General features: G+C 44.0%; 1 protein-coding gene across 2 annotated transcripts in view; it reads left to right on the forward strand.

Moving 5' to 3' along the window:
- NCKAP5L (NCK associated protein 5 like) overlaps window positions 1–16,399 on the forward strand; it is a 153,575-nt gene that overhangs the window by 116,842 nt on the left and 20,334 nt on the right. For both annotated transcript variants that reach the window (XM_063952753.1, XM_063952752.1), the window contains exons 2-4: window positions 5,052–5,113; window positions 13,418–13,519; window positions 15,271–15,339. In XM_063952753.1, coding sequence (XP_063808823.1) covers window positions 13,421–13,519; window positions 15,271–15,339 — 168 coding nt within the window. In that variant the 5' untranslated portion in view covers window positions 5,052–5,113; window positions 13,418–13,420. The remainder of the gene's footprint in view (window positions 1–5,051; window positions 5,114–13,417; window positions 13,520–15,270; window positions 15,340–16,399) is intronic.

Raw genomic sequence — 16,399 nt, forward strand, 5'->3', positions numbered from 1 at the left:
GCCCTCTGCTCCACATTCAATTTAGCACCTTTTAAAATGGCAGACTTCTGCAGATGTATTAACATAAAACATTGCTCTCTATGTAAAGCCGCATACTGTACAGTGCACTTCCTAACATTTGAAATTACCAAAGAGGGACACTAGATTGTTTAGAAAGGATATGCATTTTTGTGGTTTCTTGCATTTCCACTCCTCAGTAGACATTCAACAAGTTGTCATAACACGCATCGAAATACAGTTATACTGCTATTCTCTCCTTTCAGGCTGAAATAGGGATGGCAATCGACTACTGCCAAACATTCATGGCTAACTACTGATGGTCAATGGTTCTATGCCATCGATGGCTAAGTGGAACCAAATTGTTTTATTTATTTTATATTCCCCCCCCCCCCCCCCCCCAAGGCCCGGGTAGCACCTGCCAGCGGTGGCCATAGTGCAAACCATCGATTGTTCACCATAGATGGTTTATGTGCCAATGCTGGTAACCGCTGATGACACCATCAATGGCAACCGTCGATTGACAGCTCACAGATTGCCATGCCTAGCCGCAAGCCACCAGAGTTTCCTTATTTCATTCTAATATCCACAAGTGCTTGTAGATTAGGGAACTGTGACATAGATAAATGCATTGTACATTTATATATAGTATGATGCTCTTCCATCATCATCTTCAGGAGATAGTTATTGCATGCACAGGAAATCCTTAGTAGTTTTGCGTAGTAAGTCAGTGCACAGACAGCCACAGCAAACACAGATAAATTGGTCTTGATAAATTTACTCAATATAGGGGCATATTTAATAATTCTTGTTGTCACTCGTTACTAATCTTAAATGGTGCTCCAACCAATAAGCTCCTAACTAATCACTCGTTATTAAATATGCCCCATAGTTTCTCCGTCAATAACATTCGATATGGCAGTCTATGGGCAGTATCCTATTACATGTGGTGATTTACCGCACGGTAATAACAGGCTTTTTAGCCCGATAATACTATTGGGCTATCCAATTTCAACTCGTTTTTTACCGTATGATAACACATGGAATCCGTGATAACTTCGCGGACCCATGTTTTACCATCCAATAACGGATCATCTGGGGCTTGTTATCAGGGATTTTGCTTCATGTGCCAGAAACCCCGAGTTCAGGTCTACAGGGTAAATAGGGTAGCCCAGGGGAATCCACTAGCTGCAGTAATTCACCGCAGCTAATAGGATACCTATTTATTGTTTGAGAGGTGTGCAGTTGACTTCCATTTATTAGCAACCATCCCTAGTTATGGGGTGCTTTTATGTTAAAAACTTTGTCCTGGGGCTTGGCCATAGTGACATGCCCCATCCTGAATGCCTTCAGGTGTTTTTGCTAGGTATGTAACTGTGTTGTCTTCAAACTGATCTCCAAGTGCTAGTTGCAGTTTAAATGAAAAAAAAAGGATAATACTAGATAACAATGGTTTGTTTTAGTTTAGTTTTTTCTTTTGGAATGTGGCTATAGGGAGAGAGGAATGATGTTCTAAGAGAGAGGTGTTAATGGGCTGGGATAGAGAATAGCATTGGGGGAGGGAAAGAATGGTGTTGGAAGAGAAAAAGAATGATATTGACGGGCTGGGTGAGAGAAAGAATGGTGTTGGCGGGTTTGGAGCGACAATGGCGAGTTGAGAAAGAGAGAGAATGGTGTTGGTGGGATGTGAGAGAGAATGGCGTTGGAGGGTTGAGAGTGAGAATGTCATGTTGGGAGAGAGATTGGTGTTGGTGGATTGGAAAAGAGAATGGCGTTGGTGAGTTGGAAAAGAGAATGGCGTTGGTGGGTTGGGAGAGATAATAATGGTGTTAGGTTGGGCGAGAGAGAGAAGGGTGTTGTTGGGTTGGGAGAGAGAATGGCGCTGGTGGTTTGGGAGAGAGAATGGCGTTGGTGGGTTGGGAGAGAGAATGATTTGGGGAAGTGAGGAAAAGAATTGCCAATGATGTCAAAAAGAACAGCGAGGAGGTAACTGGGCCCATGTAGTGGAGGAAAGGGAAAGAGGAGAGTTCCAGTACATATGTTTTTTATTATTATGCATTTAGGAGCCAAACATATTTTTGAGCGAACATAGAGGGCTTTATAGATACAGATTTGTAGAGGACAGATAAAATAGGGTCAAAGTATATTGGAAGAGGGATTGTCCCTCTAAAGCAGTGATATCCATGCTTGTGCACAGATGGATAAATCAAAATAACTGAGGTACAATGAAGGGGTCTATTTACTAAGAGATAAAGTACCAGCCCATTGGCTCCTAACTGCCATGTCACAGGCTGCATTTGAAAAATAACAGTTAGGAGCTGATTGGTTGGTACTTTATCTCCATCCAATTTATCTACATCAATGGCTTAGTAAATAGACCCCTAAGTCATCTGTGCTCAAGCATAGCTATTCTTAAAACCAGGACTGTTAGTGTGCTTTAAGGATTGTGGTTGGGAACCCCTGCTCTAAGGATAGGAAGTTGAAAGGTTTGCCGTAAAGCAGTAAGGCAGACAAAAGTAAACATAGCACAGTAAGTAAATTGACATAACAACAGGGAAGAACAGCTTTGGGCCTATTTATCCAATAGACCTGAAAAGTCTGAATTTTCTAATGCTGCTCCTCACAATGAACAAAAAAAAATTGCCAGGACAGCTGAACAATGCTCGCGATTAAACATGATGGTAGTATAGGATGATAGAACTGCCACTTTACTTTTTATATATGTAGTTATTTATTGTCCAATGCTGTTACAAGAGAGCCCCAGCAATGGCAGCTGGACTTAATAATTAGGGATACGACCTATAAAACAGGATTTTTGAATAGATTTAGGACTCTGCTCCTTGATAAATAGGCCCCACACCTATTCTCTGTATAGTAGACACTAAAGCGTAATGGTATGGAAGAGTCTGGCAAGAAAACTTGATCTAAATGAGGGGTGGGTCACTGGGCACGATTCAATTCTAAGAGAGAGCCGGGAATTAGCTCTCAGGCTATTCAATACAGAGCAATTGTAAGTCGGAAAATGCCTGTTCTCCCGGACTAAACAGGGTGTTTTGTCAGGAGAACTGGCCTTCTCCAACTTAAGTGCCTGGCGCAATGCTGTTTCCGCCTCGCTAGAGACAGAAATCAGCATCGAGTCGGCACTTTTGTCAGATTTCTGCTCGCACCCCTCAGGGCGTCATGTAATTCTCTTAGAATTCAATCATGCCTATTGGATGCTAAATAGCTTTGGGTGCCCTTTGGGTGCAAGTTTTTTGCATACAACACATACGCAGATTCGAATTTATACATTTTTGTTAATTTCCTTAGGCGGAGAAAACTCTGATAGATCTGCCTTTCCGTCAGATTGGGAAATACAAGCACAGGGAACTGCCCTGACTAGTGGGCAACAACAATACGAGCACACAGAACCGCCCTGATTAGTGGGCAGCAACAATACGAGCACACAGAACCGCCCTGATTAGTGGGCAACAACAATACGAGCACACAGAACCGCCCTGATTAGTGGGCAGCAACAATACGAGCACACAGAACCGCCCTGATTAGTGGGCAACAACAATACGAGCACACAGAACCGCCCTGATTAGTGGGCAGCAACAATACGAGCACACAGAACCGCCCTGATTAGTGGGCAGCAACAATACGAGCACACAGAACCGCCCTGATTAGTGGGCAGCAATAATACGAGCACACAGAACCGCCCTGATTAGTGGGCAGCAATAATACGAGCACATGTAACCGCCCTAAGTGTTGTCTGCAGGAAGCTTATGTCTGACTGATCTCTTGCATTAGGGTTGGTGCAAGTGCAGAAACTGTCGTGGCGGCTGTCACACGTGCAGATTCTCTTATTAGCATAAGGTAGTATATCAGTCTTCCAATGTTGCCTGCATTTACAGTCACTTCATGTGAATCTCTAAATTAGTCCTCTGGAGTGCACAATTCTTCCAGTATAGCGTTACTTTCCATGAATTTCAATGTATAAACTAAATGTAAATGTGTAAATAGCAAAGTATAAGCTCAGTGTAAATCTTTTTTTTTTCTTCTGTGTGCTGTAGTTGGATCAGTCTATACACACAGTCTATACAGAGTCAAATACTTAATTACTGAATGACCCAGAAGCGGAGATCTGTATTACTGTGCGTTGTGATATGCAGAGAGCTTAACTTACACTTAGACCTCTGGCTCCTGAATTAATAGTTTTCTACCAACAGAGTTTGTGAGATCTGCTGAAGATCAGAGATAAAGACTACACATCTAACTGAAGATTCTCTTGGGATACCTGCAGTGGCAAACGCAGGATTTGCATGGGGGGGGGGTTTCCAGAACTGGGCGGAGCCAAGCACGGGGGTGGGGATTGAGGTGACACAGTATATGATGGGTCCGTAAAACTAGTGTGAGTGTGTGTGTGTGTGTATATATATATATATATATATATATATATATATCTCTACACACATATATATATATATATATATATATATATATATATACCGTATATACACATATATATATATATATATATATATATATATCCAAATTCTGCTCCGGCACTCGGCACTGTCCCTATTATGGGACTGATCTGCTCAGGTGCCTTCCTCCCGGGGTGCAGACCCCATACATGCAGTCCACAGAAAGTAATGAGGCGGCACTCAGAGTCTTGTAAATCAGCCAAATGTGTATTGATACATGTACACATATATATATATATATATATATATATATATATATATATATATATATATATATATACACACATGTATATATATCATATGTGTGTGTGTGTTTATATGTATGTATGTATATACATGTGTATATATGTATGCACATGGATATATATGTACTATAATTAAAATAAAGTAAACTTTTATTAAGCACTTATAAGTACCACCAGGAAGGCAGCAGGCACAATAGTAGTCATGCAGAAAAAAAACCGAAAAACAAAAAAATTTTTTTTTTTTTTTTTTAAGTGAGGGGGGTTTCTGGGTGCTCGGAAACCCCCCTGCGTGCGCCACTGACCTGATTGCTTAAATTATTGTCTTGTTTCTTTTGTGCAGTTGGGGTGACATGCTGTGGACCTTCTACATATCCAGCTCCCGGGTATGAGATCACAAATGAGGTGAGAGTAATATATTTTTACCTGTCTTTCCCCAGATGTTTTGTGTTTGGAAACACACAGGGAGACATGTTTGGTCTCTGAGCTTCAGATAAAGTCCTCCAGATACATATATAGTAAAATGGGCATACTGAGAATAACCTAATCTCCATAATCCAGACCAGATGGGAGATGTCTAGTCACCTATGTGTCACTAAGAAGATAACCATTTTGTGCATTCTTCAGGCTTATTGGTTGTGAATTGTTTCATAATCAAACTTTGTCTTGCTATTTTTATTTTTATTTTTTTATTTTGTACTCTCAGCAGATTCGTCAATGTTATCTATCAGTGGTTCTTAATGGTTTAGTTGACTGACCTCCTTCCAAGATGTCAACTTTATTTTCTGCAACAGTGGAGCAAAGACTCTGTAGTTACTGTGGGGTCTATTTACTAAGCCTAGGATGGAGATAAAGTGGATTGAGATAAAGTGCCAGCCAACCAGCTCCTAACTGTCATTTCTCTGACGTCCTAGTGGATGCTGGGGACTCCGTAAGGACCATGGGGAATAGACGGGCTCCGCAGGAGACTGGGCACTCTATAAGAAAGATTTGGTACTATCTGGTGTGCACTGGCCCCTCCCTCTATGCCCCTCCTCCAGACCTCAGTTAGATTTTTGTGCCCGGCCCGAGCTGGTTGCACACTAGGGGCTCTCCTGAGCTTCTAGAAAGAAAGTTTAAATTAGGTTTTTTATTTTACAGTGAGACCTGCTGGCAACAGGCTCACTGCAGCGAGGGACTAAGGGGAGAAGAAGCGAACCTACCTGCTTGCAGCTAGCTTGGGCTTCTTAGGCTACTGGACACCATTAGCTCCAGAGGGATCGACCGCAGGACCCGTCCTTGGTGTTCGTTCCCGGAGCCGCGCCGCCGTCCCCCTTACAGAGCCAGAAGCATGAAGATGGTCCGGAAAATCGGCGGCAGAAGACTTCAGTCTTCACCAAGGTAGCGCACAGCACTGCAGCTGTGCGCCATTGCTCCTCATACACACTTCACACTCCGGTCACTGAGGGTGCAGGGCGCTGGGGGGGGGGCGCCCTGAGCAGCAATAATATCACCTTGGCTGGCAAAATAACCACAATATATAGCCCCAGAGGCTATATATGTGGTAATTACCCCTGCCAGAATACAGAAAAAAGCGGGAGAAAAGTCAGCCGAAAAAGGGGCGGAGCCATCTCCCTCAGCACACTGGCGCCATTATTCCCTCACAGTTCCGCTGGAAGGAAGCTCCCTGACTCTCCCCTGCAGTCTACACTACAGAAAGGGTAAAAAAGAGAGGGGGGCACTAAATTTGGGCGCAGTTTAATACAATAAGCAGCTATAAAGGGTCATAATTCAGTTAGTCCCTGTATTATTATAGCGCTCTGGTGTGTGCTGGCATACTCTCTCTCTGTCTCCCCAAAGGGCTTTTGTGGGGTCCTGTCTCCTTTAAGAGCATTCCCTGTGTGTGTGCGGTGTGTCGGTACGGCTGTGTCGACATGTTTGATGAGGAGACTTATGTAGAGGCGGAGCAGATGCCTATAAATGTGTTGTCACCCCCTGCGGGGCAGACACCTGAGTGGATGGACTTATGGAAGGAATTACGTGCAAGTGTCGACTCCTTACATAAAAAATTTGACGACATGCCAAATGCGGGACAGCCGGCCTGCCCAGACGATTCAAAGGCCGTCAGGGGCCCTGAAACGACCACTACCTCAGATGGCAGACACAGATGTCGACACGGATACTGATGCAAGTATCGACGACGATGAGTCAAATTTAATGTCCACTAGGGCCATTTGTGGCATGATTGAGGCAATGAAAGAGGTATTACACCTTTCTGATATAAACCCAGGTACCTCTAAAAAGGGTATTATGTTTGGGGAGAAAAAACTACCAATAGTTTTTCCCCCATCTGAGGAATTGAATGATGTGTGTGAAGAAGCGTGGGCTTTCCCCGATAAAAAATTGGTGATTTAAAAAAAATTACTAATGGCGTTCCCTTTCTCACCAGAGGATAGGTCACGTTGGGAAACTCCCCCTAGGGTGGATAAAGCGCTCACACGTTTGTCTAAAAAGGTGGCACTACCGTCTCCGGATACGGCCGCCCTAAAGGAACCTGCTGATAGAAAGCAGGAGGCTATCCTAAAATCTATATACACACACACTGGTGTTATACTGAGACCAGCTATTGCTTCAGCCTGGATGTGCAGTGCTGCTGCTGCTTGGTCAGATTCCCTGTCGGAAAATATTGACACCCTAGACAGAGACACTATATTGCTAACCATAGAGCATATAAAAGACTCAGTCTTATACATGAGAGATGCACAGAGGGAGATCTGCCGGCTGGCATCTAGAATAAGTGCATTGTCCATTTCTGCTAGGAGAGGCTTATGGACTCTGCAGTGGACAGGAGATGCAGATTCTAAAAGGCACATGGAAGTTTTGCCTTATAAGGGTGAGGAGTTATTCGGGGACGGTCTCTCAGACCTTGTTTCCACAGCAACAGCTGGGAAGTCTGCATTTTTGCCCCATGTCCCCTCACAGCCTAAGAAAGCACCGTATTACCAAGTACAGTCCTTTCGACCCCAGAAAAACAGGCGGGGAAAAGGCGGATCCTTTCTGTCTAGAGGCAGAGGAAGGGGGAAAAAGCTGCAACACACAGCAGGTTCCCAGGACCAAAAGTCCTCCCCCGCTTCTTCCAAATCCGCCGCATGACAGTGGGGCTCCACAGGCGGAGCCAGGTACGGTGGGGGGCCGTCTCAAGAATTTCAGCGATCAGTGGGCTCGCTCACGGGTGGATCCCTGGATCCTTCAAGTAGTATCTCAGGGGTACAAGCTGGAATTCGAGGCGCCTCCCCCCCGCCGTTTCCTCAAATCGGCCTTACCAACGACTCCCTCGGGCAGGGAGGCTGTGCTAGAGGCCATTCACAAGCTGTATTCCCAGCAGGTGATAGTCAAGGTACCCCTACTTCAACAAGGCCGGGGCTACTATTCCACACTGTTTGTGGTACCGAAACCAGACGGTTCGGTGAGACCCATTTTAAATTTAAAATCCTTGAACACTTACATAACAAAATTCAAGTTCAAGATGGAATCGCTCAGGGCGGTTATTGCAAGCCTGGACGAGGGGGATTACATGGTATCCCTGGACATCAAGGATGCTTACCTGCATGTCCCCATTTACCTTCCTCACCAGGAGTACCTCAGATTTGTGGTACAGGATTGCCATTACCAATTCCAGACACTACCGTTTGGACTGTCCACGGCACCGAGGGTGTTTACCAAAGTAATGGCAGAAATGATGATACTCCTTCGAAAAAAGGGAGTTTTAATTATCCCGTACTTGGACGATCTCCTTATAAAGGCGAGGTCCAGGGAGCAGTTACTGGTCGGAGTAGCACTATCTCGGGAAGTGCTACAACAGCATGGCTGGATTCTAAACATTCCAAAGTCACAACTGGTTCCTTCCACTCGCTTACTGTTCCTGGGGATGATTTTGGACACAGAACTGAAAAAAGTGTTTCTCCCGCAGGAGAAAGCCAAGGAGCTGTCATCTCTAGTCAGAGACCTCCTAAAACCAAAACGGGTATCGGTGCATCACTGCACACGAGTCCTGGGAAAAATGGTGGCTTCATACAAAGCAATTCCATTTGGCAGGTTCCATGCGAGGACCTTCCAGTGGGACCTCTTGGACAAGTGGTCGGGATCGCATCTTCAGATGCATCAACTGATAACCCTGTCTCCAAGGACCAGGGTGTCTCTACTGTGGTGGCTGCAGAGTGCTCATCTTCTAGAGGGCCGCAGTTTCGGCATACAGGACTGGGTCCTGGTGACCACGGATGCCAGCCTTCGAGGCTGGGGAGCAGTCACACAGGGAAGAAACTTCCAAGGACTATGGTCAAGTCAGGAGACTTCCCTACACATAAATATTCTGGAACTGAGGGCCATTTACAATGCCCTAAGTCAGGCAAAACCCCTGCTTCAAAACCAGCCGGTACTGATCCAGTCAGACAACATCACGGCAGTCGCCCATGTGAACCGACAGGGCGGCACAAGAAGCAGGATGGCGATGGCAGAAGCCACAAGGATTCTCCGATGGGCGGAAAATCACGTCTTAGCACTGTCAGCAGTGTTCATTCCGGGAGTGGACAACTGGGAAGCAGACTTCCTCAGCAGACACGACCTACACCCGGGAGAGTGGGGACTTCATCCAGAAGTCTTCCTACTGTTGGTAAACTGTTGGGAAAGGCCACAGGTGGACATGATGGCGTCCCGCCTCAACAAAAAGCTAAAGAGATATTGCGCCAGGTCAAGGGACCCTCAGGCGATAGCTGTGGACGCTCTAGTGACACCGTGGGTGTACCAGTCGGTTTATGTGTTCCCTCCTCTGCCTCTCATACCAAAGGTACTGAGGATAATAAGAAGGCGAGGAGTAAGAACGATACTCGTGGTTCCGGATTGGCCAAGAAGGGCTTGGTACCCAGAACTTCAAGAAATGATATCAGAGGACCCATGGCCCCTACCGCTCAGACAGGATCTGCTACAGCAGGGGCCCTGTCTGTTCCAAGACTTACCGCGGCTGCGTTTGACGGCATGGCGGTTGAATTCCGGATCCTAAAGGAAAAGGGCATTCCGGAGGAAGTCATTCTTACGCTGATAAAAGCCAGGAAAGAAGTAACCGCGAACCATTATCACCGTATTTGGTGAAAATATGTTGCGTGGTGTGAGGCCAGGAAGGCCCCAACAGAGGAATTTCAGCTGGGTCGGTTTCTGCACTTCCTACAGTCGGGAGTGACTATGGGCCTAAAATTGGGTTCCATTAAGGTCCAGATTTCGGCCCTGTCGATTTTCTTCCAGAAAGAACTGGCTTCACTGCCTGAAGTTCAGACTTTTGTAAAGGGAGTACTTCATATTCAGCCCCCTTTTGTGCCTCCCGTGGCACCTTGGGATCTCAATGTGGTGAGTTTCCTAAAATCACATTGGTTTAAACCACTTAAAACTGTGGATCTGAAATATCTCACGTGGAAAGTGGTCATGTTATTGGCCTTGGCTTTGTCTTGTAAAAGCCCTTATCTGATTTTCCATATGGATAGGGCAGAATTGAGGACTCGTCCCCAGTTTCTCCCTAAGGTGGTATCTGCTTTTCACTTGAACCAACCTGTTGTGGTGCCTGCGGCTACTAGGGACTTGGAGGATTCCAAGTTACTGGATGTAGTCAGGGCCTTGAAACTTTATGTTTCCAGGACGGCTGGAGTCAGGAAGACTGACTCGCTTTTTGTCCTGTATGCACCCAACAAGATAGGTGCTCCTGCTTCTAAGCAGACTATTGCTCGCTGGATTTGTAGCACAATTCAGCTGGCGCATTCTGCGGCTGGATTGCCGCATCCTAAATCAGTGAAAGCCCATTCCACGAGGAAAGTGGGCTCATCTTGGGCGGCTGCCCGAGGGGTCTCGGCTTTACAACTTTGCCGAGCTGCAACTTGGTCAGGGGCAAACACGTTTGAAAAATTCTACAAATTTGATACCCTGGCTGAGGAGGACCTTGAGTTCTCTAATTCGGTGCTGCAGAGTCATCCGCACTCTCCCGCCCGTTTGGGAGCTTTGGTATAATCCCCATGGTCCTTACGGAGTCCCCAGCATCCACTAGGACGTCAGAGAAAATAAGATTTTACTCACCGGTAAATCTATTTCTCGTAGTCCGTAGTGGATGCTGGGCGCCCATCCCAAGTGCGGATTGTCTGCAATACTTGTATATAGTTATTGCCTAACTAAAGGGTTATTGTTGAGCCATCTGTTGAGAGGCTCTGTTATATTTCATACTGTTAACTGGGTATAGTATCACGAGTTATACGGTGTGATTGGTGTGGCTGGTATGAGTCTTACCCGGGATTCAAAATCCTTCCTTATTGTGTCAGCTCTTCCGGGCACAGTATCCTAACTGAGGTCTGGGGGAGGGGCATAGAGGGAGGAGCCAGTGCACACCAGATAGTACCAAATCTTTCTTATAGAGTGCCCAGTCTCCTGCGGAGCCCGTCTATTCCCCATGGTCCTTACGGAGTCCCCAGCATCCACTACGGACTACGAGAAATAGATTTACCGGTGAGTAAAATCTTATTTTTTCATTTTCTGCCTGTGAGGCAGATGTATTAACCTGGAGGTGGCATAAGGGAGTGATGAACCAGTGATAAATGCAAGGTGATAAACGCACCAGCCAATCAGCTCCAATATGTAAATTAACAGTTAGGAGCTGATTGGCTGGTGCATTTATCTCCTTGTACTTATCACTGGATCACTTCCTGATGCCTTCTCCAGGTTAATACATCTGCCCCACAGCCTGTGACATGGCAGTTAGGAGCCTCCATCCGAGGGTTAGTAAATAAACCCCTGAACTCCTGGCAAGCACAGCCACCACTCTCTCCTTTCATTCTGTGAAAGAACTGATACTCAAGAACCTAATGATTAGTGATTAAGCTGTGGAATATATACAGTATATACTGTGTGTGTATGTATGTGTGTGTGTGTATATATATATATATATACTGTATGTGTATATATAGTGTATTTAATGTCACCATGTACGGGCTCCTATTCTATTATTCTAAGGCAAGGTTACCTACATAGATACTTCTGTGCAAACAGCGCTCCTCTAGCCATAATCCTATATGCATCATACATACACAGTGTCTGCTATAACTAGATTCACATGGCTTTATAAGCACTAGGAATAATAAACAGATGCTTCTCTCGCTGTACTTGATGAGATCATTTAAATTGAATTTATAAATGTATTACTTCAGTATGCTATTGGCACGTAAGTAGTTTTTTTGTTTCAAATTCAAGGGTAGAAACTGGAGCTTGATACATGGGTGCAAGTTGATTGTTTCATTAGTTGATACTTTCAAAATTGCCAACAATGTGTTGTTTGTTGTCCACTGCTTATCGTTTTAGAATTAAATTAACATCTCATTTGTACCCTTAGTCAGCACACTGGGGTTTCAGGGCTAAAACTGACCATTGCTTTCTCCATTTTTCGTCTTATTGATGTGCGACTTAGAATTTTGTGGAGCTTTCTAGCCGCTTCCCCAAAGGTATTGTGGCCCTGCCGCCTGCTGCACTGTACTCTGAATTGCGACAAAGTACAGGTGGGGAGGTTTGGGGTGGAGCAGTTCACTGCACACCATACATCCCACCTGGGCGTACACCTCCTTTTATCTCCCTGGCGGGCCCAGTTAATGTTGGCAAGCCTGTTTTAAGACCCTGTAGCCCAGTCCACTACAGACAAGGCATAGAAATGTAACTGTTAAGTAGCAGGAAAAATGTGTTAATATAACTTTTGCACAGTACTGTTTATTATAAGGAGATCAAGGTAGGGGTGCCCTCTCCTGGGGTAGATGGGCACCTCCAAACACACTGCAGGCAGGAAAATAGCACATCAGTCCAGGGTGTTTGTGCAGTCTAGCAAGGTTTACTGTGCAGTACATATAAACAAATATAAAATAAATCCTACCCTATCTGGGCACTAACTAACACAGACATTCCCTCTCTAAATGTGGCAGGACCTAATGCCCCAACCACAACAAAGGCATATGAACAGTCCTCACGGTCAGTACATCACAGTGTCTCTGAATAAATCTGCTACCTGTTCTCCTAGGTACTGAGACACGGAGTAAAGTCCTGACCCAGCTTTATTAGCCTCTACAGGTGCAAGCACTAATTAGCCTGATCTCAGGCTGAATGCCCAAAGACCCAAAATGGGCCTAGTGGATGGAGCCCGCCTTCTCTCTCCATCCATAATCCCAGGAACCCTTAACTGGCTTTTGTTAAAACCCTGTACGTTTAACAAGACCGTTTTTCAATCACAGGCATTTTCCTGGTATTTGAAATCATAGAAGTCAGAAACCTGGGACAAATACTGTATATCTCCCATGTAAAACCTTACCAGTGCTTTCATCACTATATAGATACAGATATATAGATGATTAATATAAATATATATATATGTATGTATGTTTTTATGTTTCCATGTTCTATCCCCACAATTTTTATGTTTGTAGACGCCAGGCTGCAGATGGCAGGAAATACCTACCCAATAAATGTAAACATAATATAGTATTTGGTCTTTAGAATTCTTAGACCTTCATTTGCGTCCGTGTTCTAATGAATGTGTGTCTATTTCTGACTGTATTAAATGTCTGCTGCTCTCTTGCCTTTGTTTTGGAATCTGCACTTAATGTTGTGCTTGCCATATGTCAATTGTCAGTCACTACTAAGCTTTGGGTGTACGCCTTGTAGAGAATGACGTCAGAGGTTGAGGAAGAAATCCGGCTTCTTAGTGGAGGGGTGTCTGAGCCACTGGTCATTCAGGAGCTTCTGGAGAGATTGCGGGAACTTGAGGTGAGAGTGATGCTGGGATCAGGGCTGAGCTTGCCTATATTTACACCAGGAGATAAAATTATTAAAAACCTTTAGATTAAAGGGAACCTGTAATTCTTAGGCGAGTTATTCCAACACTTATGCTAAGGATTATGCCTCACTCCGATTTACAAGGTTACGTCAGTCGTTCCAAATAGTCACACTAGAGTCTGTTTATTTACATTATTACTAAGGTACAGAACGAAGAGCTGTCATATAATGGCGCACTGTTAAAGCATAACTTTTAATAAGTTTAAGAAATATTGAGACAAACTAGCAAAATATTTCTAAAAGCAAACATACATAGACATAATTTACTTGTGTGGAAAAACTGTGCACTAAAGTTATAGGAGTGATATTAAATCAGAGTGTGTTTATATGGCTGTTATTAGTATAATAATTACATGTGTGTATACAGTCATTAATGCTGCAAATGTGTACAGAATAAAGGTGCATTTGCCAGGCCATATAAACATTTATTAACTGGGATGTTTGTTAGCACCTATAAACCTATAATCAATTAAAGCAGTAAGGATGCCTCAAGGATGCATTTGTTGTAATAATATCCTATGTATCTCAGTCCTGAACAAACAGAGGTGTGGATACCCATTGGAACTAAAATCCTATGATACCTATTGTTCTTTTCTAACAGACACACCAAACACATTATTAGAAAGAGACTCAGTATTAGCTATATGTCTGTATCTTATTACCAGATCTCATCCGGCTATTGTATTCACAGACAAATATACAATGTTTAAGTGAATAGGTTTGCCTTGCAGACTCTTGGCTTTCAGTTGATATCTACTATTGTGTAATCTTGCTTCCAAAATGAACACAGAGCCTTAGATTATTAGCAGAGTTCCCAGTGGTGAAGTCTAGGTGATAATGTTACATCCTAGCCAATTACAACAAATGATCTCACCAACAAAACACACATAATGCCTGATAAGGTTTCAGTCGGCTTGTGACCAAAACACCAAAGTCTGCAATGTACTTACGTATTTTTAAATATATAATGAAAGAAATATTGAGATTCTCTATGTATGTAGTTATAGACAGAGGGGATGCGTTTAATTTGCCGGCTGTGAGGATACTGGAATCCCGCCAGTCGACAAAGCCACCAGCCTGAATCCCTCTGCACCAGGGCTATTCCCATTCGTGGGTGTCCACGACACTCATACAGTGGGAATAGGTTCTGTGGCGAGCCACCGAGCTCGCAAAGGGACTCTTAGCGCTGCCTCGCTGTCGGCATTCTGGCAGGCGGGATGCCACTGTCGGGATATTGACAGTCAGCATCCCGTCCACCGGTAAAACATACTGGATCCAGACAGAGGGTATTAGAAATCTAGGCATCTTGTCGTGCTAACCTAATAATGCAGTAGTATGCCATCATTACCTAGAACTAAAATAAGTGCTGCATGCTGGATTGTGTTCTAATGCGGCATTATTTACTGTTTGTGTTATTAAATAATGTTTGTATTATCACACTCTAATAGCTGCTATATTGATTGCATTCATTGTTGCACGTTGTCCTGTATGAAAACTTAAAATGTGCCTTAAAAACAAAAAATTAAGGCTGCACATGGTAGATTCTGAGTTTTTATATATGTTGTCTGTTCGCTGAAAAGAAGGAATTCACTAAACAAATTAAATTCTCTCACAACACAGGCGCAGGTCTCTCTTTACCTGACTTATTGTATGTTATAAATGTTTACTATCGCGTGTTTCAGGCTGAAAACTCCACTCTTGCCCAAGCCAATGAAACCCAGCGGGAAACATATGAGCGTTGCCTCGATGAGGTGAGTCTTGTTGTGTGGCTTGTTCTGGATCGGTCTTTTTTTTTTCTTTCTTTTTTTATGAAGGAAAACTGTGCTTGTTTGAATATTCAGTGTGATATGACGGGATGTAGATAATATACCGACTGCTGGTATCACGGCGCTCAGGATCCCGACGCCGGAATCCCGACATTTGGTAAAATGGCGGTTGGAATAGAATCCCGTGGCGAGCCCAAAGTGTGGCAAGCGCAGCGCGCCTGGGAGGGGACTTGCTACTGTTATTACGGCTGGCGCAATGCCGCAGTCTGGATCATGACAGCTGGCATCCTATCAGCCAGGAGATCATACTATACCCGATATGACAGCCATGCATATTATATAGAAGCATCTCACACGTGGCCTGATGTAGGATGAAGGTAGACAAACTTAGATTTTTCCCCTATTCCTTTGTAAAGCAAATGACTGATACTGTATTGCATTGCAATGAAGTCCAGCACTGAGTGCAGCCAGGGGGCAATCTTTACAATGGATTGCCTATAAAACGTGAGGGTCCATCTCTCATGAGAGGACTACACTGAAATAGCTCAGTACAGACAGCTGCGAGAATGCAAATATTTCACAGCCCACGGCTGGCTTCAATTATTGTGTCACCCATGTGGAATTTCAGAAATCTCGTTCGCTATTCAAATCCTGTAGATAAGACTTAAGAGCTGTGTGCCTAGTTATGTGTATTAAGTCTTTGGAGACGAGCACAAGGTTGTCCCATGACGTTATGTTAAAAGAACAGCTTAAACAAACTTGGGGATGTAGACTCTGAAATCTTCATGGTCTTAAATTGCATGTAAAATCCTTTTTTCATAATGATCTTTGAACTATTAAGTTTATCCTGCATTTTTTATTGGTTTGATAAGTATTCCCTCACGTCATAGTGATGAGAGATTTTTAGACTTCTAACTTCTTCTAGTTTATATGATAAGCTAAGTTGGCAAGTTGTTTATTTTATCATTGCGTATGATGTATAGACCTTTCCTGAAGATTAAAATTGAGTTTAGTCGAAGTTATTGAATATTTATTTATCCAAAGT

Source organism: Pseudophryne corroboree, chromosome 2 (genome assembly GCF_028390025.1).
Source record: "Pseudophryne corroboree isolate aPseCor3 chromosome 2, aPseCor3.hap2, whole genome shotgun sequence".
NCBI lineage: Eukaryota > Metazoa > Chordata > Amphibia > Anura > Myobatrachidae > Pseudophryne > Pseudophryne corroboree.